The sequence below is a fragment of the Chionomys nivalis genome, chromosome 11, assembly GCF_950005125.1.
Source record: "Chionomys nivalis chromosome 11, mChiNiv1.1, whole genome shotgun sequence".
NCBI lineage: Eukaryota > Metazoa > Chordata > Mammalia > Rodentia > Cricetidae > Chionomys > Chionomys nivalis.
In genome coordinates, this window is record NC_080096.1 from 200,642 (window position 1) to 226,663 (window position 26,022).

The 26,022-nt window shown below is 51.6% G+C and overlaps 2 protein-coding genes across 12 annotated transcripts in view; both read left to right on the top strand.

Moving 5' to 3' along the window:
- Positions 1–1,245: 1,245 nt before the first annotated feature.
- On the top strand, positions 1,246–2,407 carry Isg15 (ISG15 ubiquitin like modifier). The gene is made up of 2 exons (XM_057785241.1): positions 1,246–1,347; positions 1,895–2,407. The coding sequence occupies exons 1-2, from the start codon at positions 1,345–1,347 to the stop codon at positions 2,369–2,371; spliced, it is 480 nt and encodes a 159-aa protein (XP_057641224.1). The 5' UTR covers positions 1,246–1,344; the 3' UTR covers positions 2,372–2,407.
- Positions 2,408–4,272: 1,865 nt separating this feature from the next.
- The window catches only part of Agrn (agrin), a 33,220-nt gene continuing 11,470 nt past the window's right edge, over positions 4,273–26,022 (top strand). For 6 of the 11 annotated variants that reach the window (XM_057783665.1, XM_057783664.1, XM_057783667.1 and 3 more), the window contains exons 1-12: positions 4,273–4,532; positions 6,342–6,603; positions 16,415–16,462; positions 21,763–21,978; positions 22,045–22,269; positions 22,360–22,584; positions 22,753–22,959; positions 23,924–24,142; positions 24,215–24,409; positions 24,494–24,694; positions 24,771–24,919; positions 25,004–25,109. In XM_057783665.1, the coding sequence (XP_057639648.1) occupies positions 4,326–4,532; positions 6,342–6,603; positions 16,415–16,462; positions 21,763–21,978; positions 22,045–22,269; positions 22,360–22,584; positions 22,753–22,959; positions 23,924–24,142; positions 24,215–24,409; positions 24,494–24,694; positions 24,771–24,919; positions 25,004–25,109 (2,260 nt within the window). In that variant the 5' untranslated portion in view covers positions 4,273–4,325. Of the gene's footprint in view, positions 4,533–6,341; positions 6,614–15,226; positions 15,959–16,414; positions 16,463–21,762; positions 21,979–22,044; positions 22,270–22,359; positions 22,585–22,752; positions 22,960–23,923; positions 24,143–24,214; positions 24,410–24,493; positions 24,695–24,770; positions 24,920–25,003; positions 25,110–26,022 lie in introns of those variants that run through there. The other 5 variants (XM_057783670.1, XM_057783671.1, XM_057783673.1 and 2 more) reach the window with 4 other exon arrangements.

The window sequence follows — 26,022 nt, forward strand, 5'->3', positions numbered from 1 at the left end:
TAGGAAGGGGTCTATGTGGAATCCCCCTGATCTCTGCCTCGCAGAGACTAGACAAGCAGGGAACAAAGAGGGAACCCCATCCTCTCTCTGGTTGCCCTACTGATGGTTAAGTTTAGCTTGTGAAATGGGTTGTCTTTGTTCGTATAGTCACTGGAAAGAAAAATAAGATCCAACTCCTTTAAAAATGTTTGATATTGGGCTGGGGAGATGGCTATGTGGGAAGTGACTGAAGAAGACACAACATTAATCTCTGATCTCCAGGTGTACAAGCACATGTATTCATACATCCATGTAAAATAAATACATAAACAAAATTTATATATCCGATTCTTTCTTCTAGACTCCAAGGGCACCTGCACTCACATATACACAAACATATACAAACCCCCATCCCATAGCCAAGTAGTTAAAAATAAACCTTAAAAAATAATCTGAGGACTAAGTATATAATTCAGTTGTTAGAGTACTTACTTAGCACGCACGAAGCTTTGGGTTCTATCCCCAAAAACTGGCACAGAAAATGCACAACTGTAATCTCAGAATTTGGGCAGGAAAGACAGGAGGATCTTAAGACCAGTTTCATAGTATCAATGCCTCTTTATGTACATAACAATGCCTTAATAAACTCTTCTAGAATAGAAATGTTTCCTACTAGCTGGGTGGTGGTGGCTGTGGTGCACGCCTTTAATCCCAGCATTCAGGAGGCGGATCTCTGTGAGTTCGAGACCAGCCTGGTCTACAGAGTGAGTTCCAGGACAGCCAGGGCAACACAAAGAAACCCTGTCCTGAAAATAACAACATCAAGAACAATAAAATGCTTCCTATGAACAACCCCTGCCCCCGCCTGACACACTCTGATAAATATTGTCCTAAACTAATAACCAATAGTTATTGTCTTTGGGTAGTTCTGATTGCCACTACTTTGTGCAGTTTCTGAATTAATTATCGTGACATTTTTCAAGATGCTGATAAATGGAAAATAAGTTTTCTCTCATTAGTTCCTGTCACAACTTCTACGTGCCTTGTAAAGGACCTGAAATGCTGGATATTTAGGGAGTTTCAAAATGCACAGGTTTCCTTATGCCTGGACCCTTGAGAGCCAGTCCCTTTCATTCCCAGCCAGAGTTTTCATTCAGTTTTGTTTTTTCCACTCATTTAAGGTATGCCTTGAGAAACGGAAACTGAAACAGAAAGCCGCTCTGACTTCTGGAGACTCCGCCTCTTGACACCCACAGCTCACACACTTAAAAGAGCTGACCCAGCCTCTGGCTGTGCCAGGGAGCAGCCAGAAGCTGAGACAAGCATCAGTTCCTGCAAGGGGGCCTAGTGCTAAAGCCTACAGCCATGGTGAGTCCGATTTGGGACAGAGGTAGATGGGCTCGATTTTTGTTGACTTTCCTTCCTTCCTTGATAGGATCTTCCAGAGGCAAAATAGTCACAATTTGAGCCATATTTGATCAAAGATCACTACTTGGGAGGGACTAGGTCCCTTAGGGCTTGACCCAGAAGGATATCTTGGTGGGTGAACCAAACGTGATGGCTCTGGGAGGCTGGCCCTTTAGATGGGGGTGGGCTATGGGAACTGGTCCTGTGACCAGTGCTTTGAGTGTAGTAACTCCCGGTACTGGTGCCAGATGAGACTCTAAACCAGTGCTTCTCAACCTGTGGGTTGAGACCCCATTGGGGTCAAATGACCCTTTCAGAGGGATTGCATATAAGATATCCTGCATATCAGATATTTCCATTATGATTCATAACAGTAGCAAAATTGGTTATGAAGTAGCAATGAAAATAATTTTATGGTTGAGGATTATCACAACATGACGAACTATATTAAAGGGTAGCAACACCAGGAAGGTTGGGAACCACTGCTAAAACTGTGTGATTCCTGCAGACCTGGAACCTGAAGGTGAAGACGCTGAGTGATGAGTTCCTGGTGTCCCTGACTGACTCCGCGACAGTGTCAGAACTGAAGAGGCAAATTACCCAGAAGACTGGCGTGGCAGCTTTCCAGCAGCGCCTGGCCAACCAAAGTGGCGAGGTGCTGCAAGACAGCGGTACTCTCATCAGCCAGGGCCTGGTCCCTGGCAGCACAGTCATGATGTTGGTACAGAATTGCAACAACCCTCTGAGCATCCTGGTGAGGAATGACAGGGGCCGCAGCACCATTTATGAGGTCTGGCTGACACAGACAGTAGCAGAGCTTAAGAGGCAGGTGTCCCAGAAGGAGCAAGTACAGGAAGACCAATTCTGGCTGAGCTTTGAGGGAAGACCCATGGAGGACAGAGAGGCCCTGGGGGAGTACGGCCTAAAGCCCCAGTGCACAGTGCTCATGAATTTGCGCCTGCGGGGAGGGGAATGCTATGCCTGAGGCCTCTATCCAGAGCCAATGTTGGTAATTAAAAGTGATCCAATGTAAAGTTATGCCTCCTGTTTGCTTGTCCTCCTTCAGAAATGCCCATCTGTGGCTGCCCTTCTACAACCCTGCTGAGGTCAAGTAAAAGAATCCAGGTCCGTCCATTGTGACAAGGCTTTGGATTGCCAAGTTAAGGGACAAGGATTTTACAGTTAAAGCCTCCTAAGAAAATTCCCCTTCCAAACCCTTTGGGTAATTTACGTCTAGAGAACGACACTTTTTCTGGGACCCAGTTCTGAGGCTCAGCCCCTCAACAACTGGTCCCCATCTCTGTATCTGGCTCAGGGACAGGTCTGGGTAGGTCCTACCAGTAACCTAATGGGACTAGTTGCTCCCCAGATACCTTGGAAATAGTGAGGGAATGTTCTTGGACCTGCCTGGGTGGGCAGCAAAGGAGGAGGGTGAATTCTTCTGTGGGGGCTCCTAGTCCCCCCTGAACTAGTCCACAGAAGGGCAGGACAGGGCTTCACTCTCACTCCGTCAGTCACTTGCTGTTTAGGGCAGCAACTGCTGGTTAGTAAATACTCCTCTTCTGGGCTACAAAGAGGCCATTACTGGGAGGTACCTGGAACTGAGGGCTCACATGCCCACAAAGGAAATCATATCTCAGATAGGAGACACACAATTTGGAAACGTTTCATCCCCTTCCTGCCTGATATTTCTATCTCTTGTCTTTCCCTACTCTATCTACTTACTCAGGCTTTGAGGCAGCCTAAGGCACAGCAAGTCAGGACAAGTATCTCTATGGCCCTGGGGGCCTAACACTTTGAAACTTCAGACCTTTACAGAGAATTTAAGTAGAGACTCAGAAGCCCCCACTTCTGGTTGGAGTGTTTGTGAATATCTGGGTCAGGTGACCCCAGATCTAGCAATGCTGTTGTCCACTGTGTAGATGTGACCTCAAATCTTAACTGACCACCATCTTCCTTGAAGGCTGCCAGGGTCCTGGTGGTAGAGTCTTTCTCAGAAGGAAGAGCTTCTGCCACCCACGCTTCACTCTGGCTTCTGGTTCAAAGGCTTGTGGCCCAGGCAAAGTAATCCCAGTGTTGTGAAGACAAAGCAGTCTTCTCTTTTTCCTTCAACCTTCTGTAGATCCGGAGCTAGCTTGGCTCCTCTGGGCCTCAGTTTATACGGTGTACCTTCCAAGCCAGGCCAAGTTGGAGAAGCGCTGGTACCCGGGGGATGGGGGGGGGGGCGTGGTGGTGAGGGAGGCGGGGCCGCGGTAGGCTCCGCAGCAAGACAAGAGTAGGTAGCCACTGGTCGACAAGGGGCCACTGCCCTACCCAGCCAAGGCAGGTAGGCGGGTCTGAGCGCAATTCAGACCAGTCACCGCCGACCGGCCACCGGCAGGGGGCGTAGCCCTACTGGGCCACCTTAAAGCCTATAGAAGGCCCCAGACTGCTGCGGGAGCTGTGAGCAATCCTGCTGTTTGACCGACCCAAGGGGAACCGGAGGTCCAGTTCCGGTAGCCTTTCCTATCCAGAGAGTCCTGCCGCTCCCGGCGCGCCCCTTGGAAGTCCCGGCACGTCGCTCCTAGATTATACATTAACCTGATTTCAGCTGCATTTCCTGGTGGAAGGGCAGTTTGGGCGGATGGGGGGAGGGGCGCCCGGCGCCCCACCTTCCCCTCCCCCCAGGGCGGCCCACCACCCACCCAGTCGGGGCCCCCGCCTCAGCTCGGCGCCGCAGTCTCCGGGCTTTGTTCGCTGCCCGCGCGGGTCGTAGGGAGCAGAGGCGGGCTGAGCTCCCAGGGGGAGGGGCGGTGCTGCTCAATTCCCGCCCCTGGCCCGCCCCCACGCCGTCCGCCCTCCCACCTCCTCCGCCTAGCTGCGGTCCAGTTCTGTCCTGCCCCCTGAACGGTCCAGCCCGCGCGCTCTCCCGGCCGCCTTCCGCCGTTCTAGGCTGCGCCATGGCCAGCCTGCGGCTGTGTTGCCCGGCCCCGCTGCTCCCACTGCTGTTGCTCATGGTGGTGGCCGAGCGCACCCTGCCCGGCGCCAGCGGGACGTGCCCGGAGCGCGCCTTGGAGCGGCGCGAGGAGGAGGCGAATGTGGTGCTCACCGGCACTGTGGAGGAGATCCTCAACGTGGACCCGGTGCAGCACACGTACTCGTGCAAGGTGGGCCCCGGCAAGACCCCCACGAGACCCCAGCCCTCTGGAATCGCAGCCGTGGGCCCTTTACCCCGTGGTTCCCAGCCCCGAGGCCCGCCCTTCGCGTGCCGGCCGCCCTGCTGGGACCCCGGCCCCAAGCCGTGGAAACGAGACCGGAACGCTCCTGTAGCCCCAGCTCGAGCTCTCTTGGCTACAGCCAAGTCTGCGGGTGGGGCATCAGGTCCCGGAAAACTCTGCAGCTCAGGGCGAAAGTTACTGCGGGGCCGTTTTGGTTCTTCTCAAGGTGCCCAGGCCCCACTTGCAGTAGTGGCTGCCCCCCCCCCCCCTTGTCCAAAGCCCCTCTTGTTGGAAACAAGTGTACACCCTCGCTAAAGGAAAGATATAGGGTTTGGGGAGGTGTGAGTTGGGGACAGACTGTGATGAGGCCTCCACGAGGGAGAGAAGGGGTGGTCCGCGGAAAGGAAGGGGTGCGTCGTCTAATCCACAAGTCCGAGGAGTCTGCATAAGGTGCTGCAGTGACTGGGTTTCGGTGGAGCAAGAGCAGAGATGGGTTACGACTGAGTCTCCCATGCACAAGGAGCAGGGGTAGGTGCTCCGTTCTCTCGGAAGACCTGGGTTTCCCTACCATACAGTAGAAGAGTCAGCTCTTGATTCCACTAAAGCTGGATTTGAGAGCACCTTGGAATAGGTATGATGGGTACCCTCAGAACACCCGTTGCTGGTTCTCCTAGCTCCTCAAATCACTTCACTAGAAATAGGATCGTTCTTGCTCTTTGGGGATGGGAAGGACGGTGACTTCTTTCAGAGTAGCGTGTGTTCATGGGCTCCCCCGGCTGGGCCCCCTCCTCTCACTGCCAAGGCACTTTGCCAAGTCCCTGCAGGATTTTCCCGACTTCCTCCCCGCTGCTCCTGGGTGTGGCTGGGGTGGGGGAGGTGTGAAAACTGAGCTCCCCCCCCCATTTGAATTATCTCCCTCAATAGTTTACTGCGGGGGCTTGGGGGGGGCGGTGGCAGGTAAATAAGGTTCTTCAAGTCCTGTAGGTGCTGCGGTTCTAATGCTAGGCAGGTGGACAGGGTGTCCATTGTCTTTTTGCTCCCTCCATTCCAGGAGCCTAAACCCCCACAGAACCTGAAGAAGGGACCCCTTCCTAGAATTCCTTTCCAAAAAGTGTCTGGGCTCCTAAACTTGTCTTATGTGTGCTGCCGGCTACATACATCCTCCAGCCACGTCTGTCAGAGGGGGTGCCCTCAGGGCCCCAAAGAAGAAGGTGGAGGGTGGGGCCGACTTGCATTGCCCAAACTTGACTTTGTGGTTCAGAGCTGCCTTGGCTGTACAGACTTAGGCAGACTGTGGAGCAAAGAAGTGGGCCTTTACTTCCTGGGGGAGGTGTCAGCCCACACACAGGGTTGTGAAGATCCCAGCTAGGATCTTACTGTTAAGTAAGTTCCTCCATCTGAAGTGTCTAGTCCTGAGTGGTAGTGAGCTAGCAGGTCTAGAATGTTGGTACTGCGTGCCAGACAAGCCCTGACTGAGATGGACCCTTGTAGTTGGACTTGGGCCGGTTAGATCTGGGGTGGGAATATAGGTTAGGTGGTATACCTTCTTATGTGTCCCGTATCCAGTAGGTGTGTACTTCCCTGCAGCCTTGGCTGAGGGGCTGACTCACAGAACTTTGAACATCTCTGCCCAAGGCTGGAGTCCACTGTGGACAATGGTTTGAGAAAGTGAGACCAGAAGAAGGGAAAGGGCTCAGGTGTCTAGTATGGCACCCTGTCCCTATAGGACCAATACCTTTACCTCCCATGTCCATTCAGGTTCGAGTGTGGCGGTACTTGAAAGGCAAAGATGTGGTGGCCCAGGAGAGTCTGCTAGATGGTGGCAACAAGGTGGTGATTGGTGGCTTCGGAGACCCCCTTATCTGTGACAACCAGGTATCCACTGGGGACACTAGAATCTTTTTTGTGAACCCAGCACCACCCTACCTGTGGCCAGCCCACAAGAATGAACTGATGCTCAACTCCAGCCTTATGCGGATCACTTTGAGGAACCTGGAAGAGGTGGAGTTCTGTGTAGAAGGTGCGTGCAGGTGAGGGTGTACCTTTAAGAGCCAGTGGCTTGCTGATCGTGACAGAAATTTTATGGGATATTGAGGGGGCACACACTACAGAGGACAGCTTGCCATGGGCAGGAGAGTAACCATTCTGCTGCCTAGCTTTGATGATGTAATATTATTGCTCCTGGCTACATCTCTAGCTACGCAGATTAGACACCCTAACTTCTGATATTAGCTGTCTTTGTTTGGTCTTGGAACCGTAAGCAAGTCGCTGCCTTGCAAAGAGACAGGTATTTCTGTCAACACTCCACATTCCCCGTGAAAGGCCCTTTGCTATGAAACAAGCTGGGACCCACCTGTCTTATCCTTACAGGAGTCCAAACTTCTATCTTTTTTAAAAAAAATATTTATTTATTATTTATTATGTATACAATAGTCTATCTGTGTGTATGCCGAAGGCCAGAAGAGGGCACCAGACCTCATTACAGATGGTTGTGAGCCACCATGTGGTTGCTGGGAATTGAACTCAGGACCTTTGGAAGAGCAGGCAATGCTCTTAACCACTGAGCCATCTCTCCAGCCCCCCAAACTTCTATCTTGATCCGTACATTTGAGTAAACCCCTGTGTGGGGATTTGGAAGGTGAGGGGCCGGCCTGTGTGTTCCAGAGACCCACAGTTTGTGGAAGAACAACTCTGTGGGGTTAGGCTGCCATCTTCTAGAAGGTGACTAGAATCACACGACCATCCAGGTCTCCCCTCTCTCCTTCTCAGGACAGCCCCAGTTGATGACTGAGACCCTTGAGGGGAAATGTGGTAAAGAATACTTTTGTCTCTCATTGCTACCACATCCTGTCTGTTCCCTCATGGCTGCCTGGAAAGGGATGTAGGGTTGGGGACAGAAACTTCCTTCTCTCAGAGCCGTGGCAAGGGTCATGACTTCTGGTCCTCTGATGTGATGTGATTTGCCAGCCCTGAAGACTTATCGTCTGTCTTTCTGCTTTGATACTGTTTGGGCTCTTGAGAGGTGTCTCTAGAATCCTGTCTCCTTGCTGGCCTTGGGTGTAATAGGGGCAGGGCCAGAATTGAAAACCCTGTAGCCTCAGCCAGGTATGGCCAGCTCCTGGGCTCTTGCTGTGGGGACCCTATCTAGATAAGAACCAGAGATTCAAGCATTACTGTGGAAGTTTGTGCTTTGGGAAAATGGGGGACAGGAAAGGCAGGGGGAGGATTTATATGTGAGGCCAAACATAGATATGTCAACTTTGGGTTGAGTAGGGGGCTGAATCAAGATCAAGAGGGTGAATTATTAATAGCTGGGTGGATCTAGTAGTCAGTAACTGAAGACTTCCCTGAGTTCAGAGGTAGGGAGAGACAGAACAAGGTTTAGCGTCTCACCAATGCCCATGCTGCACTCTGGTTTGTTGCTGGCAGAGCCTAGTGTAGAGCAGGTCAGCTAGGAAGAAGAATCGTGGACAGAAGGCCTCCCTTCCTGTGCACTTGTATGTGGCTCACACTTAGGGATGCTTAGTGTGTGTGTGTGTGTGTGTGTGTGTGTGTGTGAAGGTGTGTGGAAGGTAGGGTGGGGCAGAGCAAGGAGCTTAGACACCTCTGAAAGAAGCTTGAAATGGTGTCTTAAATCTGTCTTGGAAGCAGACCAGAGTGCAATGGGATAAGTTGGGTGCTAAGACAATGTCAGAACTCCCAAAGAGCCATCAGGGCTTAGGGTCTAGGATGGAAATGAGACAGCTTCTTACACACTCCTCCAAAACTGGGTCCATTTTCTGATCTGTAGGTGATGAGGCTTCTGAGCCTCATCCGAGGTTCTCATACTTGGAAAAAAGCCTGTCCCTCCAATCTGACTTCCCAGTCTGCCTGCAGGTCCCCTACACCTGCACCATCCCACGCGGGGAACTGGGTGAAATCTGGGCCACTTCTGACTTCCTGTTCACTCTTGGAACACTCCCCCCCAGCCAGCCAGCACCTCCCCCACCCCCCAGAAAGGCTCCTCTGGTCCTCTGCCTGGGAAGCCACATTCCTGGCATAACTGGGGCAGGTATGTGCCCCTCCCTTTGCATCACCTTTGGGCAAGAGTGGCTGCTGCTCCTTCTGGAAAGGGATCTCTCACTCTGACAAAGCTAAGGGCACTGAGCATAGGCATACTACTGTCCTCACCCTGTCTCTCGAGAAGGTTGTTTGGCACCTCCCAGAGGCCTCCAGGAGAGACAAAAGCCTGGCTGGGGACCTACACTTCCCTATTAAAAGCCAGGAGCAGAGAAAGACAGTATTGTCTGTTCTAGCCAAAACCTGGCACAAGTACAGGGCAGGGGGCCCTGGTTGAGTGAGCCTGGCATCTGACCAGCCTGGTCCCTCTCAATTCTGAAACTGGGGTCTTGGTGACTCCCTTGTCCTGGGCCGGCCAGATTGGTTCTGCCCCCTTTGTCTCTGCTATCCAGGGTTTTCAGGAAGATACAGTAGAGGAGCTCCAGGTCCCAAGATAGTGGATAGGAGCAGCCTAACCAACCAAGGCTGGTTGTTGGTCCTGGGGTTGCCTAGGATATTGCGAAGGTCCCTAGACTGTTGGGAGGACTGCCCTCCAGGCCAGGCTTAGACTCCCATTGCCACTTTTTTCCCCTCACCTCCCCCACATTCCTTTTGCTGAGGGGGGAGGTGGCCCTCCCTTTGGACTCCAGGTTCTCTACCACTCCACAGCCCCACCCACAGTCCTTTGAGGGCCCCTCCCCCAGGCATGTCCAGGCTGGAGGCTGCTAGAGCTGGAGGCTGCTAGAGCTGGAGGCTACTTGCTACCCCAACTGCTTTTTGCCCAGAGAGAAGGGCCTGCCCAGGTAGTTCCGGAAGGGCCTCCTCTCTTCCATGTCAGGGAGGTCTAGTAAGAAGTTGGCGGCAGGAATGGACTTGTCTCATCTTTGGGCTCACTGAGGCAGCCTTGTGGGGGGTGGACTTTGCTTGCTGGAATCAGTGGGTGACAGTCAGGACACTATTGGTTCTGTGGAGATGGCCTCCCTTTGGGCAGGCAATAGGCAAGATGAAGCTGATGGAATTTACTCTTGGCTTTTTCCAGACTCATCCCTACCCAGAGAAAATGCCCACCCCCATCTCCCTTGTCAATTAGAAATGGGGAAGGGTGTTTTGAAACCATGTCTGTTACATGGATCTTTCTGGACAAAGCAAATTCTGTTCCTACCTGCTTGAGCCCCTTATAGCAATCCTGTGGGCATGGGACCCCCATTGCAGACCAGAGGAGTTGAGAGACTGGACACTGACCCAGGTCTGAGGCTACCCCCACCCCAGTTCAGGTCTGTGGTTACTCATTGGTTTCCTACAAGGTAACGTAGGAGTGAATAGGATGGAGGTATTCAAAGAGGAGGTGGATGAGATTCAAGAGGGTCCTGGATCACTGATTGATAAGGACTCTTTTGTTTCCTGTGCCTGGTTGCTATGCCCAAGAGGCTGAAGTCACAAAATGGTAGAAAACAGCTTTTTTTCTCCTCCTGTGAGACTCAGGTTAGCTCTTTACCGTAGGGTGGACATAGAACCCTAACCCGTTGAAGCCCTGGTAGACTGGACTAGGGGCTACCACAACAGCTCATAGTAATCCTGCCCATCTGGGACAGTTACCAGCTAGAAGAGGGGTTCAGGAGGAGGCCACTGGAAGCTGAGACAGCTGGTGGGGGATCTGGGAATCAAGGGATCTCACTCCTCCCATCCTCTGCACAGGTCCTGAGAATTTCCTCTGAGGAAGACCCCCTGCAGGGGCGATTTACTAAGGAATAGAGGCCTGGAGGCAAGGAAGACAGGGATGCTCTGTCCTCACCGGATAGGCTGTTTCCAACTGTGCGAACTTTATATACATATGTATGCCTAGGCCAACAGCTGGGGGGGGGGGTGGTTTCACTATCTTGGTTTTTCTGGGTTTAGTCGAAGTGGTCAGGTCCCTATTGCTGTCCTAAAGTGTGTGTGAATCTCAACCTCTGCTTGCTATGGGTTCTGTTGGGTCCAGCTCTGCAGGAGGGCCAGGGTCACCTCTAGGAGTGGCTGATGTGCATTGTAAACAGTTAAACTGAGGGATGGGGGCTGGGCGGTGGTTGCAAACGCCTTTAATCCCAGCACTTGGGAGGCAAAGGAAGGCTGATCTGGTCTGCAAATTGAGTTCCAGGACAGCTAGGACTATTACACAGAGAAACCAACCTTGTCTTGTAAAGGTCAAAGACAAAGTTCCCTGATCTACTGTCCTCACAGCAGCTCACCAAACACATCCCTCATTTTTTTTTTTTAATTTTTCAAGTCTGTCAGACCCTGAGGCTGACACAGCCAGCCCCTCTGACCTCTATCTGTTGCTAGCCTGAGATAAGTTTGAGTGCCCTTGACCACCACGCCCTAAGTCCTAGAAAATATAGGCTAGCATCTGCCTGTGCAGGTGCCTGTACCCACAACTGAGGTTCCAGCATATATGGAGAAACAGAGCACAGACACGATATTGGTAGAAGGGTTAGATATCTGTCCCCTACTCCGAAAAGGAAGCCGTCAGGTATAAGGATGCTTTTCATCATTAATTCCATCGGTTCCTTCTTGTACATGTCCAGTCACCATTTTACAACCATTCCCTATAGGGTTCGTGGGGCATCTGCTTGGTGGCTTCCCAAGAATGAAAGGTGGTTGCTGCCACCTGGGAAAGAGCCGATAAGTTGCTATGAGTGTGAGGAAAGGAGAGTACCCACTACTCAGCCTGTCCCCTGGCTGAGAGAGCAAGCTAATCCCATTCCTTGCTGGCCTTCCTAACTATCTGCTGATCCCAAGTTCCTTATTGCTTGTCCCAGCCTCCTTCCTCTCTGGATCTGTCTCTGCTCCTTCCTTCCTCCACTTCTAGTCCTCTATCCTCCCCCTCCTTACTGCCTTTCCTTCTCATTCTCATTGGCTGCCCACCGCCTCCATGAAGCCATCTAGAACTAAACCTGTACCCCTGGGCCGTAGGACCCCTGCTGTGTTGATCCCCTCTCCTGTCCTTCACTAATCCAACTCAGCACAGCTGGAGTATTGAGCAGGGGCAAAGTCTCCTGACTCACCAAGCACTGATCATATGTGGGTGTCACCTAGCTCCTTCCTTTTTCCTCCTGGAGATAGGTAGGGCCTGGCAAAGCTGGGCTTGGGTACAGCTAAGGAAGAGGAGGGACAGCATGACCGTTCCTACCCTCACTGACTTTCCACCAGTGCCTGCTCAGCTGCCTGCTCTTGGTCATTCTGGAAAATTCCCAGGTCCATGGTGGAATTTCTCAAATCTGAAAGGTTGAGGATCAGCGTTAAGGACTCTGACCCAGTGACTGTGGCTCCACTCATTACCTTGTCAATGTGTAGGTTTCACTTCACCCATCTGACTTCATTTGAAACTGCCATGATGTCTTCCAGAAGCCAGACAGACACACCTAGCTTTCTCAGAGAGATAGAGATGAGTTGATTAGTTTGTCTGAACGGCCCTAGGTTGAGGAGCCTAGCCAGTCAAGGAGTAGAGAAGGGGCAATCTGGCAGCATCTTGGCTACCCTAAAAGACAGCCCTATTTGTTAGGTTGGGAGCATATTCCTAACACTATTGTATTCCAAATTTTAATTTAATCCAAATACCCTGCAGAGCAGGATAACTGTCCAGGTGGGTGGGTGGGTGAGTACAGACAGATCTGACCTAGGCCTGAAGCTGGCAAGAGGAACTCTGGAGGACCAAGGCTGAGTGCCTCTGTCCTGCTGTAAAGTGCTTATTTGTCTAAGGCTGAGGGGAGGAGAGAAGAGAGAAAAGACCAAACACCAGAGATCTAGGGCGGTACTGCCCTGCCTCACTGGGCAGCCAGAACTAATTCCATCAAGTACCTCTATTAACCTGAGCAATACATGCCTAGAACTCCTCACCACCAAAGAGAGTGTGAGCCTCACCCCAGCTGACCAGAGGTCAGAGGGTGGGGCATGTCTACTGGCTGGGTGAGACCTGTGTGTTGGGGAATGAATGTGTGCTGAATGTCCGGATAGGCAGCTTTTTCCGTGGGCTCCTCTCTGCCAGCCAACTTCTAGCTCTTTTTTTCTAACATTTTCTAAGGGAGTTGAAGGCTATCTAGGAAGGGCAAAGGGGTTATCTGCATGAGAATGGGACCAGTGAGCTAACCTTGGCTGGACTCTGTGCCCTCTCCAGGCCCCATCCCCCAACCTCCTCTGGTCCTGAGAAGTACCAGAGCATAGTGCCACACCCATTATGCCTGGGAATGAGGGACAAGCTTTGTGCTACACAAAGAATGTCTAGTGTGTATGTTGACAGGTGGGGGATGCCATTCCTGCATACATGTTTGAGTGACTGCTGGAAGGCAGGAGTACTTAGTGTCTTGGCTCATATATGTGGTTTCATGTAGGTAGGGTGTTAGCCCAGAGGGGTAAGCCTGGATCAGCATCCTGTTCATTCCTGGGCATGAGACTGCTGGTTCAGTTTAGGCTGAATGATTTTGTCTAAAGATCCCAAAATAACTCCAGTAGCCTGTGCTCCCCTCCCCCCACTGGCCTAGAGCCTCAAAGGCTCTTTGTTTTTTGAAGGCATCCTGCCCCTGCAGGGGGCTCAGACACTGACTGGCGTTTGGTGGGGCCAGGCGGCCTGCCTAGTTCCCTTTCCCATGGCTAGGCCCAATAAACCTCAAGCCCCATTCCCATGTTGCCCAAGACTGACTAGAGCCACAGATGAGCACTGAAAAAAATTATTGAGACCTCTTTAGTGGCAGATCTCAGGGTTTCTGCTTGGTGAAAGGGGTCAGGCAAAGACTGCAGCAAATTTCCCAAGGTCACTTGAGGCTTCTTTTGCCAGCTCTTGCCTGGAGTTCCTACTACTAGTGGGACCCAGCCCTCCAAGACCCTGGTTCCTGTGGTTGCTGTAAAGAGCACACTTGGGACATCCCAGGGCTGAAACATACCCAGCAGTGTCGTGTGGTCTGTTGGGCATTGATTGCCTAGGGTGCTTGTTCTCTGGCACTTTCTATGGGATGGGGAAGCAAACCGAAGATGTATATGGGCTGCACTGGGCTCTCCAATTCGAAGTTCCCCTGGCTTTCTAGGCCAAACCGGTACCCTGGGAGCTAGCATCACAGAGGCTACCTCTGTGTTACAGGCCAAGGTCCAGTAGGAGCAGAGCTCCCCTGTGGAGAGGGTGAGGCCGTCTGGGAGTGGAGTTTCCCAGTAGTTAGATCTCATGCTGTCATAGACTTTATTTTGGAGTTTCCTTCAAGAGTTCATTAGAAGATTGAATTGGGGGCCACAAAGGATGGAAAACCTCTTATCATGGGTGACAAATGAATGACCCAGTGGAGGATCGCATTTTGTGTCTGGCCAGAGGCTGGAAAGATACAGTTATCAACTGGGATAGAGAAACCTGTCTGGCAGATCAAAAGGGTGTGGGCACAGTGGGAGTGCCAAGTGTCTGGTCAGGGGGGTCTTGGGAGAGATTTCAGCTGTAGGTAATATAGAAGTAGGGCCTTTTCCAGTCAACATGTGAATGAATATAGGGTCTTAGTGTCCCAAGAAAGGCTGGTTGGCCGAAAAATGGGACTTGCTGACAGCAGATACAGGAGTCTGACCAGAGTTGTGAATACTGTGTACCAGTTAGTGTAACCCAAGTGTTTGGTATGGGGGCTGTTGGTGTGATTTCAGCTGAGATGAAGACTTAGCAGGAGGGGGCTATGTCAAGTGGGGGTAGTGCAGAACCTGCGTACTCCCCAAGCTTATGGACAGCTGGGGATCTTTTCCCACACAGGTCAGGAAAGGAGCTCCCTCGTAGAACCTATCCCAAACCCTTTGCCCCACATGACCCTGCTGGAGTCTGCACAGTAGCTTGGGGATAGCAGGAATTCCACACCCAATTGCATGGACTTATTTGCATGTTTTCTCATTGCTGGGAAGCTGAGTGAATGTGTGGCTTAAGATGTTACCTTCAATTACAAGGGGAAAGGTAGGTGGGATGATTTCTGAACCCATCACCTCACTCTCCAGCTTGTAACCCACCTGAGCGCCTTACATGTCACTTGGGGGACCCCCGCCTCCATGCCAGGACAGAGCCTGCAGGATCAGAAACAACAGGCTTTAGCACAATGCATGCATAAACACAAGCAGACCTCTCAACCCAGCCAGGCATAAAGAGTGATAAGGGAGGACTGTCTCTGCCAGCACAGCAGCCTCAGCTGACCCTCCCACTTGGCTACCTCCTGCCCACCTTCCTCTGTAACCTTCATGGGATGGGGGCCGAGCAACTGCCTCCTCTCCAGGCCCAGCCTCTGCTCCCCTATGAAAACACTTAGCGCTTTCCTACTTCTCCCTTGTTCTCCGATTTCCAGACCCATTGCCCTCCCATCACTTGCCCCTCCCTTGGTCTCTGCCCTCTTACCACCACCACCACCAACAACAGCAACAACCCTCCCCAAGCTTCTACCTCTATCCCAAGCTGCTCTGTCCCGTTTGTACAGAGCATCCTGGTCTTAATCCACCCCAGCCATTTTGCTCCCAACTGCGACTCCCTGTGGACGCTAAAGTCCCCAGAGACATCTTCCTTTGTCTCTGCTCACCGCGCCCGCCCCCTCGGCTTCCCTCGCCCCTCATTCACTGCCCCAACCCAGCGAGGACAAGAGCTGCTGCTGCTGCTGCTGCTGCTGCTGCCGCTGCCGCCGCTGCTGCCGCCGCCGCCGCCGCCACCACCACAACCACCACCGCCACTGCTACTGGAGGTGGGCAGGCGCCTCCGCGATTCTTTATTCTCGCTTCAAAGCCAAGCGGTTGCTCCTCCCGCTGCTGCCATCGTGTTCCCGCCTCTGCTAGGCAGGAGCAGACAGGCCCTGCACCGGCACCCGTGGTCTCTGGGGCCTTCCCTGCATTTCAGACTCCAGAGGCTACAGAGGACAGCACTGGCTAGTGGGCGGAAGAATTGTAGCCAACAGGGGTTGCCTTGGCTCTCCATCTTCGTTTGCCTGTTTCTGAGCTCACATTTGGGATTTCTACTTGGAGAGAATTCTGCTTATCTCCCACCATGATCCTGGAGGACTGGGGAGGGCCTGGTGCTCCCCCAGCCATAACTGGCTAAACTTTGAGATCACAGCTGCCATCTGCTGCTCCAGGGCACCCAGCATGGGGGGAGTAGCTCCGAAGAGGCCTAAGGGCACTCCATAAGGACCCCCACACCCAGGAAGTGGGCTAGAGCTGTATCATGCCTCCTCTACCACTGGAACACAGACCCAGGCAGCAGCCTGGTGCTTCCCTGCTGGTTCGGTACTTCATGATCCCCTGCAACATCTGCTTGATCCTGTTGGCTACTTCCACGCTGGGCTTTGCAGTGCTACTTTTCCTCAGCAACTGTACGTGGCTGCTGGATGTACCCCTGTTCTGCTTACTGAGCCCCTCATCTCAGTTACCAAGGGTTTCAGGGCAGGCAGGGTCATATCAATCCAGGGGTTGTTGCAAATGGGGTACCTTTTAACTTCTGGATACTGGATAGGTCACACTAAATTCCAGGGCCTTTTATAACCTAGTCTTAGACTTCTGATGGTGCAGACCTTCGACCTGAGCTGAAGAAAACTGTGGGAGTAGGCAAGGATGCAACCGTGCTGGGATTGGGAGTAGGGGCAAGAACTAGATTTACCGAAAAAGCAGGAGATTGTGAAGTTCAAGGGGCAGAGAAAAGTCCAGGGCCTTTCTGTCTGTTCTGCATTGGTCAGTGACCTTCTGAGCGTTGGTGATTATAACTAGAACCTTGAGGAGTGAGTGGGCAGTGTACCTGCTCAAAGAAGCCTAACTTTTTTTTCCCTTTCTAGACAAACCTGGAAACCACTTCACAGCAGCGCCTCCTATGCCTCCTGATGGTGAGTGGCGGTGGTGGGGCAGGTGGTTGGCATACTGATAATGGGGGTGAAAATGGACAGGGTTACCGGGATTAGGGCTGTCTTGTAGTGTGTACACCAGGTGTAACTGGAGCGGGAAGCTGGACAAGGGAACCTGGATCCCTTCCAGGGACTCCACGGGGACCTTTAGGTGATGGCCAATACTCCTGAGCAGGGCCAGTCTTAGAACCTATAAGTGGAGGGATGATGTCAGAGGATTTGTGTGAGGTCTGCTGAAGTCAGTCTGTTTGTGGAGGGATTCCTTTCCTTTGTCTTTTTTCCTATTCAGGAAAGGGTGGGGCTGGAAACAGAGAGAAGCACAGAAGGGAAAGTGGGTTGGGTAGTGGGGGGGAGGCCTCAGTAAAGCCAGTGACAGCTGTTCGAGTGCTAAAGGGCCTAGGTTTGCCCCTGGGGGGGGGGGGGGAAGCGAATGGTGGAAGGGGCAGGCTGACCTTTCTTATGGTGTTGTGGGCTGGGGCCAGCCCTCCCAGAGGGGCTGCTGGTATGTGGGCTTCTGTAACTAAGCTAATGATAAAGAGAAGAGGAACTGACCGTGTTACAAAGAAAGCAGAGACTGGTAGGGATAGACTGTATCTCAAGCTGGCCCAGCCTGGCTCCTTACTGCAAGTGGGGTACAGTTCCCAGCTCTGTCCTTGTTGCCTGCCACCCCATCAACTGTGCTGCCTGGGCACCCCACTAGGTTTTATTGAAATCACATGTCTGGTGTTATCTCATGTATGACAAAGCCGTGGTTTCTGGAGTTTTTGGTTTGGGGTCAGGGGCTAAGACAGAATCTCTAAACAGCCTTGGCTGTCCTGGAACTCACTTTCTAGACCAGGCTAGCCTTATTATATTCATGGAGGTCTACCTGCCTATGCCTCTCAAGTCCTGGGATTAAAGGCACATGCTACCATGCCCAGCCATGGTTTCTCTTTTGACCAGAATATGGATTATGGGAACATCAAGGAATCCAAGGATTGGGGTGTGGGTGTCATTCTGAGAATAGACCTGTTGTTCTCTTTCTAGAAAGCAGCCCTGGGTTACATACATAGTCAGGGTCACTTCCTGGGTCTTGAGAGTAGTGGAGGTATCCTGGCGCTGGCAAGGCCTCCCTCCTTCTGTCCTATACTGGGAAGTCAGGGCTCTCTGGGGGCCTCAACCACATGTAAAACCAGGTAGGCAGCTTCCCTGGGAATGGGGAGCCCAGGCATCCAAAAGTTGGAACTTGATACAGATGCAGGATATCAGAGGGTCTCTCCTCCCTTTTGATGGCCAAATGGGGAAAGGCCATCTATAACCAACTACCCTTTATTCCTTGAGTCTATAGTGTTGGCAGACAATAGGCTTTGGGCCTAGTTGGGCAATGTTGGGGTATAATAGAAATGGAGTCTTATAGTGAGTGATGGGTGCTTCTGACCTAATCCTGGTCTCTTCTTGTGGGCCCAAGTCTTAGTCCCTGACACCAGTGTCTTTCCTTGGGCTGCTCTCCCAAGATCTGGAAGCCCAGACTGGGTTGTGGTGTGGTGAGGCTGTGCCCCCAGGTGGGAAGTTATTATCAAGGCAGTAGGACCCACTGTGCACTCTGTGACCTTCACTATTATTAGAGTTGCAGAGACTATTGGCTGGGTTGGTGGGTGAGTAAGCAGGCTGTCTGTTGGACTGGCAAGCAGAAGGAAGTGACTCTCACTTCTCCACATTTTTAAAAGCAGACCACATCACTCCCAGTGGGGTGGGCTGCATGTAGGTAGAATGTATCCTTCAGTATGGTGCCTGAGGTTAGGTCTGAGTGTTATCGACTAGGGGCAAGAAGCCTAGCTCTGTCTACATTCAAGGGTAGGCTCAAGAGGGATGAGATCTTCCTTCTTGGTAATTTCAGCTTCTTCTAAAAGCCCCCAAACTGCCAGATGTCTTCTTTCCCTTACATAAACTACATTCCCCACAATGGTACACGCAGGCCCCTTATTGATATCCAGCATTTACTTTGTACACTTTAGACACAGGCCATGGCTCATGGGCATCCATCTGTTCCATCTCCAACCTACCAAAGACTAGGAACGAAGTTAAATTTACTCTCTACCACTGTGATAGATATAAAAAGTACAGGACGCCTCCAGCACCACATGGAAAGATGCCTGGATGGAAATCTAGGAGGCCATGGAGAAGTTCCACAGGTGCTAAGGAGGACACTTATTAGAGACTGCTGAATCATAGGTGTCCAGGTATCCACCTGTATTTATGAGAGACCATGTGGGAAAGGGACCAGGAGCATAGATGAGGACTGAGTTAAACTCTGGTGTTTATTAGGGATATGACTTTGTCGGAAAATCTCACTGAGCCTCTGCTTCCTTTCCTGATACGTGTGTGGAATTGCACGATGACACTTGTGGTACCTGAGGTCCAGAGCTATTAAAACAGCACTGCCTGCTGTAGTAATATGCATGTGTGTAAATCACTTCATCCGTACCTGTCTGCAGGTGGTCTCAGATTGGGCCTGTTCTAACATTTAATTAAGAAACTTGTTTTGAGGGTTGGGCGATGGTGCTTTAATCCCAGCACTCTGGAGGCAAAGACAGGTAAATCTCTTGAGTTCAAGGCCAGCCTGGTCTACAGAGCAAAATCCAGGACTGCCAAGGCTTCACAAGGAAATACTGTCTCAAAAACAAAAAACAACAACAAAAAGAAAAAACTTGTCTTGGCCATATGTGGTGGTGTGCACTATTGTTTTTTTTTCCCTCCAAGACTGAATTTTTCTGTGTAACAGCCCTGACTGTCCAGGAACTTGCTCTGTAGACTAGGCTGGCCTCCAACTCACAGAGGTTCTCCTGCCTCTCTGCCTCCAAGTACTAGGATTAATGTGCATTTTTAATCCAAACATTCAAGAGGCAAAGGCAGGTGGATCACTGAGTGTGAGACCAGCCTGGCCTACAGAACAAGGTCCAGAATAGCCAGGGCTATAAAGAGAAACCTGTGTCAAAAAAAAACAAAAGAAAAAAATTTTGTGTGTGTGAACTCTTAATCCTGTGGGGAAGAAATGCACATAAATTTCAATAAAACAGGAATCGCCTTGGCTTAAGGGATCATTCTTTCCTATTGTTGTTTTGTTGAGGCAGAATCTTATACTTGTAGAGTTAACTGTGGGTCTTGTGAATGAAGGAATGAATAGCTGCCGTTGGCTGTGGGTTTGAGACCTGGGGGAGATTAACTAGGCCAGATAACCTGATAGAGAGGTCCAAGAAGTATAGAAACTATCAGTCAGCCAAGGAACTGGGTGCAGGCACAGACCCAGAGACTGAACCTAGGGGGCACCTTGGTCAACAGTCAGAGAGTGCAGCCAGAAAGCTCTGCCCCAGAAAGTGCTTGTTGAATTTTGTATGAGACCTCCAGAAGGCTTGAGTTAGAGAAAGCCCAATGTGAGGATGGTAATAGGGAGAGAAGTATTGGCCAGCCATGAAAAGAGACCGCTGATGGACATAATATATGTTCATTTTGAGCCAAGACGGGGAAGGCTGTTTGTACTAACAACTCTGTTACTGTGTGCTCTTCCCTGTACTTGTTCGGGGCCCCCTCTCATAAGTTTTGCAGATATTGGCAAATCTCTAGCTCTGGGAGTAAATACTTATTGTCCCCATTTACAGGAAGAAAAGGGGACACAGTGTGGGAACACCTGGCTCTAAGAGCTAAGGAGGGTAAACCAAACACAAAGCAGGTCCTAGGGAAGGCAGGTAGAGGTTCCTGTAAGTTCACCTTTCTTCCCTGGTAGAGGCAAAGCTACTCAAACAATCAAGAGAGGCTGGGTAAGCCGTTACTATGATAGTGGCTGGCTCTAGCCCCCAGTGTACCCTGCCGTCCTAGAAGATATCCAAAACTGCTTTTGGTTCATTTCTGAGCATGATGTGAGGTCATGATAATTATACAAAATTAAACACTTAGTAGATATAGGTAGGTAGTTGTAGCCCTTAACAGGTCTTCTCAGAGGGTTTCAGCCCCAATGCTGTCCTTAGGAAGGCTTCTCCAGTGGGTATCTGAACTTTGAATACACCAGTATCCACTTTTCTTGTGGGCTTAGTGAACAACACCTGGCCCTTCCCCTAAGCCAGCTTCATAGGCTGCTTGCTGTAGAGGTTCAGCAACAATATGTGATCTGGACATTTGCAACCCTGAGACTACAATGTTAGGAAACTCCTGTGTGAATGGGTGTGTGGGGCTGAATATAGGGGGTGGTTGCATTGGGACAAGACTCAGGACTTGAATGAGGACTTTTTTTTTTTTTTTTTTTTGAAGTAAGGGCCCAGAAGGACAGAAGGTGTGCTTCCGGAGAGACCTATGCCACTCCAACTTGAGTCTGGGTGGGAAGTTTTATAGGATTATTATAAATGGGAGAAGCTGACTATGGGGGCCTTGGAAGGTGAGGGGAATAAGCAGAGAAAAGAGTTTGAGGGAGAAAAGATAGAAACAGAGTACAGGTTGGAGCAGGCAGGAAGGACACTACTTCTGGAGGCAAGAGAGACCTACTAGAGAGGTGGTCGGGGAGGGAGCAATGAAAGGAGGAAAGGGTCTATGTGGAGCAAGGTTCCAGACTCCAAGTGCCCTTGAGTCCTGGAGGAAAGTGAAAGAGGCTGGGAGTCCTCAGAAGATTGTGAAGGTGGTCCTTGCTGGGAGGTGTCAGGTGGATACAGAAGCAACCCCTCAGAAAGAAACATAAGATGAGGTTAGTCGAGTTTTGTGAGTACAAACAGACAGATGTAACACCCGCAGCCAGCTTCCTTTATTCACGCCTCTCAGTCTCCTCGAGTTACCAGTGTCAGGGCTCTTTGATACTTTGTAGACACCTCAGTATATGTCCTCACACAGATCCTTCAAGACCCTTCCAGCTCAACCTCAGGAACCCGCCTCTGTTGGAGCTGAGCGCTGTGGGTGGAGTTAAGGCATACACAGCTGGGGCCCTTCTACTGTGTGTCAAGTGTGCTGGAAGGGAATGCTTTGTCCTAGCGTCAGGATGTGAACTCTTCAGTGGTAGAGTGTGGGGTGAGGGAAACTGTTCTCCCATAAAGGAAAGTCCTAGGAGCCTTCCAGGTTGAGCGTGTGCATTGGCTTCTGTCAATTGTAGGATGTAGGTGCTTATGTGTTTGGGGTGAGATTAGCCATGTGAATAATTAAATATGGATCTTCCCATGAGATTTGGGCACAAACAGACTGTGATTCGAGGACTTGTGGGTGTGTGGACCCAGCAGTGACTTCTGGCCAGCCTGCCTCTGAATATCCTTCCTCTGGTCTAAACTCAGTATGCAGGGGAATGTTATGTGGCTTTGGTGCTGTATGTGAGCCCAGTGTCGAGGACCCAGGCCAGGCCTCCTGCGTGTGCAAGAAGAATGTCTGCCCCGCTACTGTGGCTCCTGTGTGTGGCTCGGATGCCTCCACCTATAGCAATGAGTGTGAGCTACAGCGCGCACAGTGCAACCAGCAACGGCGCATTCGCCTGCTTCGCCAAGGACCATGCGGTAAGTGAGTGTGGGCGTGGGGGAGGGCAGTTGAAAATCAACATGACATCACCTGTAAACCCACAGGGTCCCGGAACCCCTGTGCCAATGTGACCTGCAGTTTCGGTAGCACCTGTGTACCCTCAGCCGATGGACAGACTGCCTCATGCCTGTGTCCCACTTCCTGCTTTGGGGCCCCTGATGGGACTGTGTGTGGCAGTGATGGTATTGACTACCCTAGTGAGTGCCAGCTGCTACGCCATGCTTGTGCCCGCCAGGAGCACATCTTCAAGAAGTTTGATGGCCCTTGTGGTAAGCAAAGCACTATGCATTGCTTCTCCCATACATGACTCTTCTATATGCGCTGGTGACAGCCCCCCCATTTCTACCCTTGGACCCTAGACCCCTGCCAGGGCATCTTGTCAGACCCGAACCACATCTGCCGTGTGAACCCACGTACACGGCTCCCAGAGATGCTTCTGCGGCCAGAGAGATGCCCTGCCAAGCACACACCTATCTGTGGAGATGATGGAGTTACCTATGAAAATGACTGTGTCATGGGCCGTATTGGTGCAACCCGTGGCCTGCTCCTCCAGAAAGTACGCTCTGGCCAGTGCCAGACTCGAGGTTCGTGCTCCCAGGGGACTGATCCAGCCCTGCCACTGTGCCTCATTAGGGCTCACTCCTGCATACTCCATGTCCCTACTCACCGTGTCAGGTGCCTGTGAGGACTCCGTACGTGGTAGATACTTGGCGTGATACTCTGGCCGATGTGATCTCCTTTCCTGTTCCCAGACCAGTGCCCAGAGACCTGCCAGTTCAACTCTGTGTGCCTGTCCCGCCGTGGCCGTCCTCACTGCTCCTGTGATCGTGTCATCTGTGATGGGGCTTACAGGCCCGTGTGTGCTCAGGATGGCCACACATATGACAATGACTGCTGGCGCCAACAGGCTGAGTGTCGGCAACAGCATGCCATTCCCCCCAAGCACCAGGGCCCATGTGGTGAGCAACTTGGGATCCAGCTGGGAGTAGCTGGTCTTGCATCATTCCTTGTCCTGATCATACACCATGTCCATTCCTTGTCATGTACCTCCTGGAGTCCTGGGCTGGGGTCACTTGGGGAGGGTTGCTGGCATGTGGAGGCTGTGAGGAGGGGAACCGGGGAACCTAAGAGATGGGACAAAGGCAGTGTGCACTTGGCCTTGCTACACCAGCAGGTCCTCTGGTCCATTATCAATCAGTCTTGGGTGGGCAGGAGTGGATGTGGTGCTGGAGATTCCTTGTTCTGGGAACACAGTGCAGTCCCAAGCCTCGTAGATATTGATTGTAATTTGGGATTTGAGGGACCAGTGGAGAGGGTAGAGGAAATTGGGCAGTGGCCCGCAGGTCCCATTGGGGCTGTGGGCCTCTATGGCCCTGCCTGCCTCTGCTGTCTGTCTTGGTCAGTCCTCTGTCCATCTTTCTTTCTGCATCTGTCTCTTCTTGGTCCTTCCTTCCCTCTCGGCTCCGACTCTTGTGTCTTCCAGCCTGATCTGCTGGCAGGATGATGTGACGCGCCTGCCCGCCAGGAGCCCACAGCCTGAGGTCTGCCCCCGGCGCGGCTGGGGGGAGTGACTTGCTACTGCCTGGCCTTCTGGTCCTCAGAGCAAGTTGACAGACACCCTCTTCCCTGTGTAGTCTGTGATTGTGGGGTACAGGGTTTTCCTATCCATGGGGGAAAAGTTACAACCCCCATGTGCATGATATCCCAGGGCTGCTGGTGGTCCAGGGTCAGTGACCTGCTATGGACAGTCAGAAACTCATATGTCCCCATCCATCTCTGTTGTGTGTCTGTCCCTTTCTCTGCTGTGTCCTGTGCATCTAGGTCTTCCTCCACCATTCCCACCCTGAAGAGGGGCTATTGCATGGGAGTGGGCTTTGTCCACATCTGGAGAAGAATGTGGACTGAGTACCACCTCCTCCCCAGACCAGACTCCATCCCCATGCCATGGAGTGCAGTGTGCGTTTGGGGCAGTATGCACAGTGAAGAACGGGGAAGCGGTGTGCGAGTGCCAGCAGGTGTGCTCCGGTATCTACGATCCCGTGTGTGGCAGCGACAATGTCACTTACGGCAGTGTGTGCGAGCTGGAATCCATGGCCTGTGCCCTCAGGAGGGAAATCCGGGTGGCCCGCAGAGGACCTTGTGGTCAGTGGTGGGCAAGCGGGTTGGGTCGGGAAGAGGCTTTTGGTCAACGTGGTGATAGAGCTTCCTCCCCAGACCGATGCGGGCAGTGCCGTTTTGGATCCCTGTGCGAGATGGAGACTGGACGCTGTGTGTGCCCCTCTGAGTGTGTGGCCTCAGCCCAGCCCGTATGTGGTTCCGATGGACACACCTATGCTAGTGAATGTGAGCTGCATGTCCACGCCTGTACACACCAGATCAGCTTACATGTGGCCTCAGCCGGACACTGCCGTGAGTGGGGCCAGAAGGGATAAGCTCCCATGATTCCATCCATCAGGGACTCACGCTTACCCCTGTTTTTACCATCTCCTGTAGAGACCTGTGGAGACACAGTTTGTGCCTTTGGGGCTGTGTGCTCAGCTGGACAGTGTGTGTGTCCCCGTTGTGAGCACCCCCCACCCGGCCCTGTGTGTGGCAGTGATGGCGTCACCTACCCCAGTGCCTGTGAGCTACGAGAAGCTGCCTGTCAGCAGCAGGTACAAATTGAAGAGGCCCGTGCAGGGCCATGTGAGCAGGGTAAGCTCAGGTGACTAGTGAGAACCCCTAGACCTCAGTCTCTGATGGAGGCCTCATAGGTGACTACTTCCTACAGCTGAGTGTGGTTCAGGGGGCTCCGGTTCTGGGGAAGACAGTGAGTGTGAGCAGGAGCTATGCCGGCAGCGTGGTGGTATCTGGGATGAGGACTCGGAAGATGGGCCATGTGTCTGTGACTTCAACTGCCAGAGTGTTCTTAGAAGCCCAGTGAGTAACACAGCTTTCCATGGCTCCAGGGTGGATGCACTGAGGAGGGGGTCAGGGCTGCCCTCATTGACTCCATTCCTCCAGGTGTGTGGCTCAGATGGGATCACCTATAACACTGAGTGTGACCTGAAGAAGGCCAGGTGTGAATCACAGCAAGAACTGTATGTTACTGCTCAGGGAGCCTGCCGTGGTGAGTAGCTGTGCCAAACACATCCGGCATGTAATGGCATGTTCTATGCATTTGTGCTTCTGTTTCACTGTGTGTACATGTTCTATGGTGCATGACAGAGACTTAAGGCTATGGGCATGCTCACGTTCTGTGGTGACTTGTATTATTCTTCTTGATGATGATGGTAGCTTTGTCTTTTGTTTTTTAATTATTTATTTATTTTGGTTTTCTTTTTGCTGTTGTTATTTATTTATCTATTTATTTTGAGGCAGAGTTTCTCTACATAGATAGCCTTAGCTGTTCTGGAACTAGTTATGTAGACCAGGCTGGCCTTGAATTCATAGATCTGCCTGCTTCCTGCTCCTTGGATACTAGGATTAAAGGTGTGCACCAAACACTCACTTTTTGTGAGCCAGATTAGAATTCTAAATGGAGGCCACAGGAAATTAGAGGGTTACCACTAGGCACTTTCGCTCTTATAGAAAAGAAATTGAAGACAGGATGGGAAGGGTGGTGCTTGCCTTTGAGATTTCTGAATTCCAGGCTAGCCTACAGAGTGAGTTCCAGGACAGCCAGGGCTACACAGAGAACTCCTGTGTTGAAATGGAGGGAGAGAGGAAGGGAGGAAGGAAGAAGACTGTGCTGATTTATGTTTGTGCATATACACATGTGTATATTCACAGGAATAAATAATGTTTTGAGGAATATAGTGAATGCGTATAAATGTGTCCTTTTTTTTTTTTTTGGTTTTTCGAGACAGGGTTTCTCTGTGGCTTTGGAGCCTGTCCTGGAACTAGCTCTGTAGACCAGGCTGGTCTCGAACTCACAGAGATCCGCCTGCCTCTGCCTCCCGAGTGCTGGGATTAAAGTAAATGTGTCTTCATTTATGTGTACTCTTATATCTGTATTATGTGTTTGAGACTCCAGTAATGTA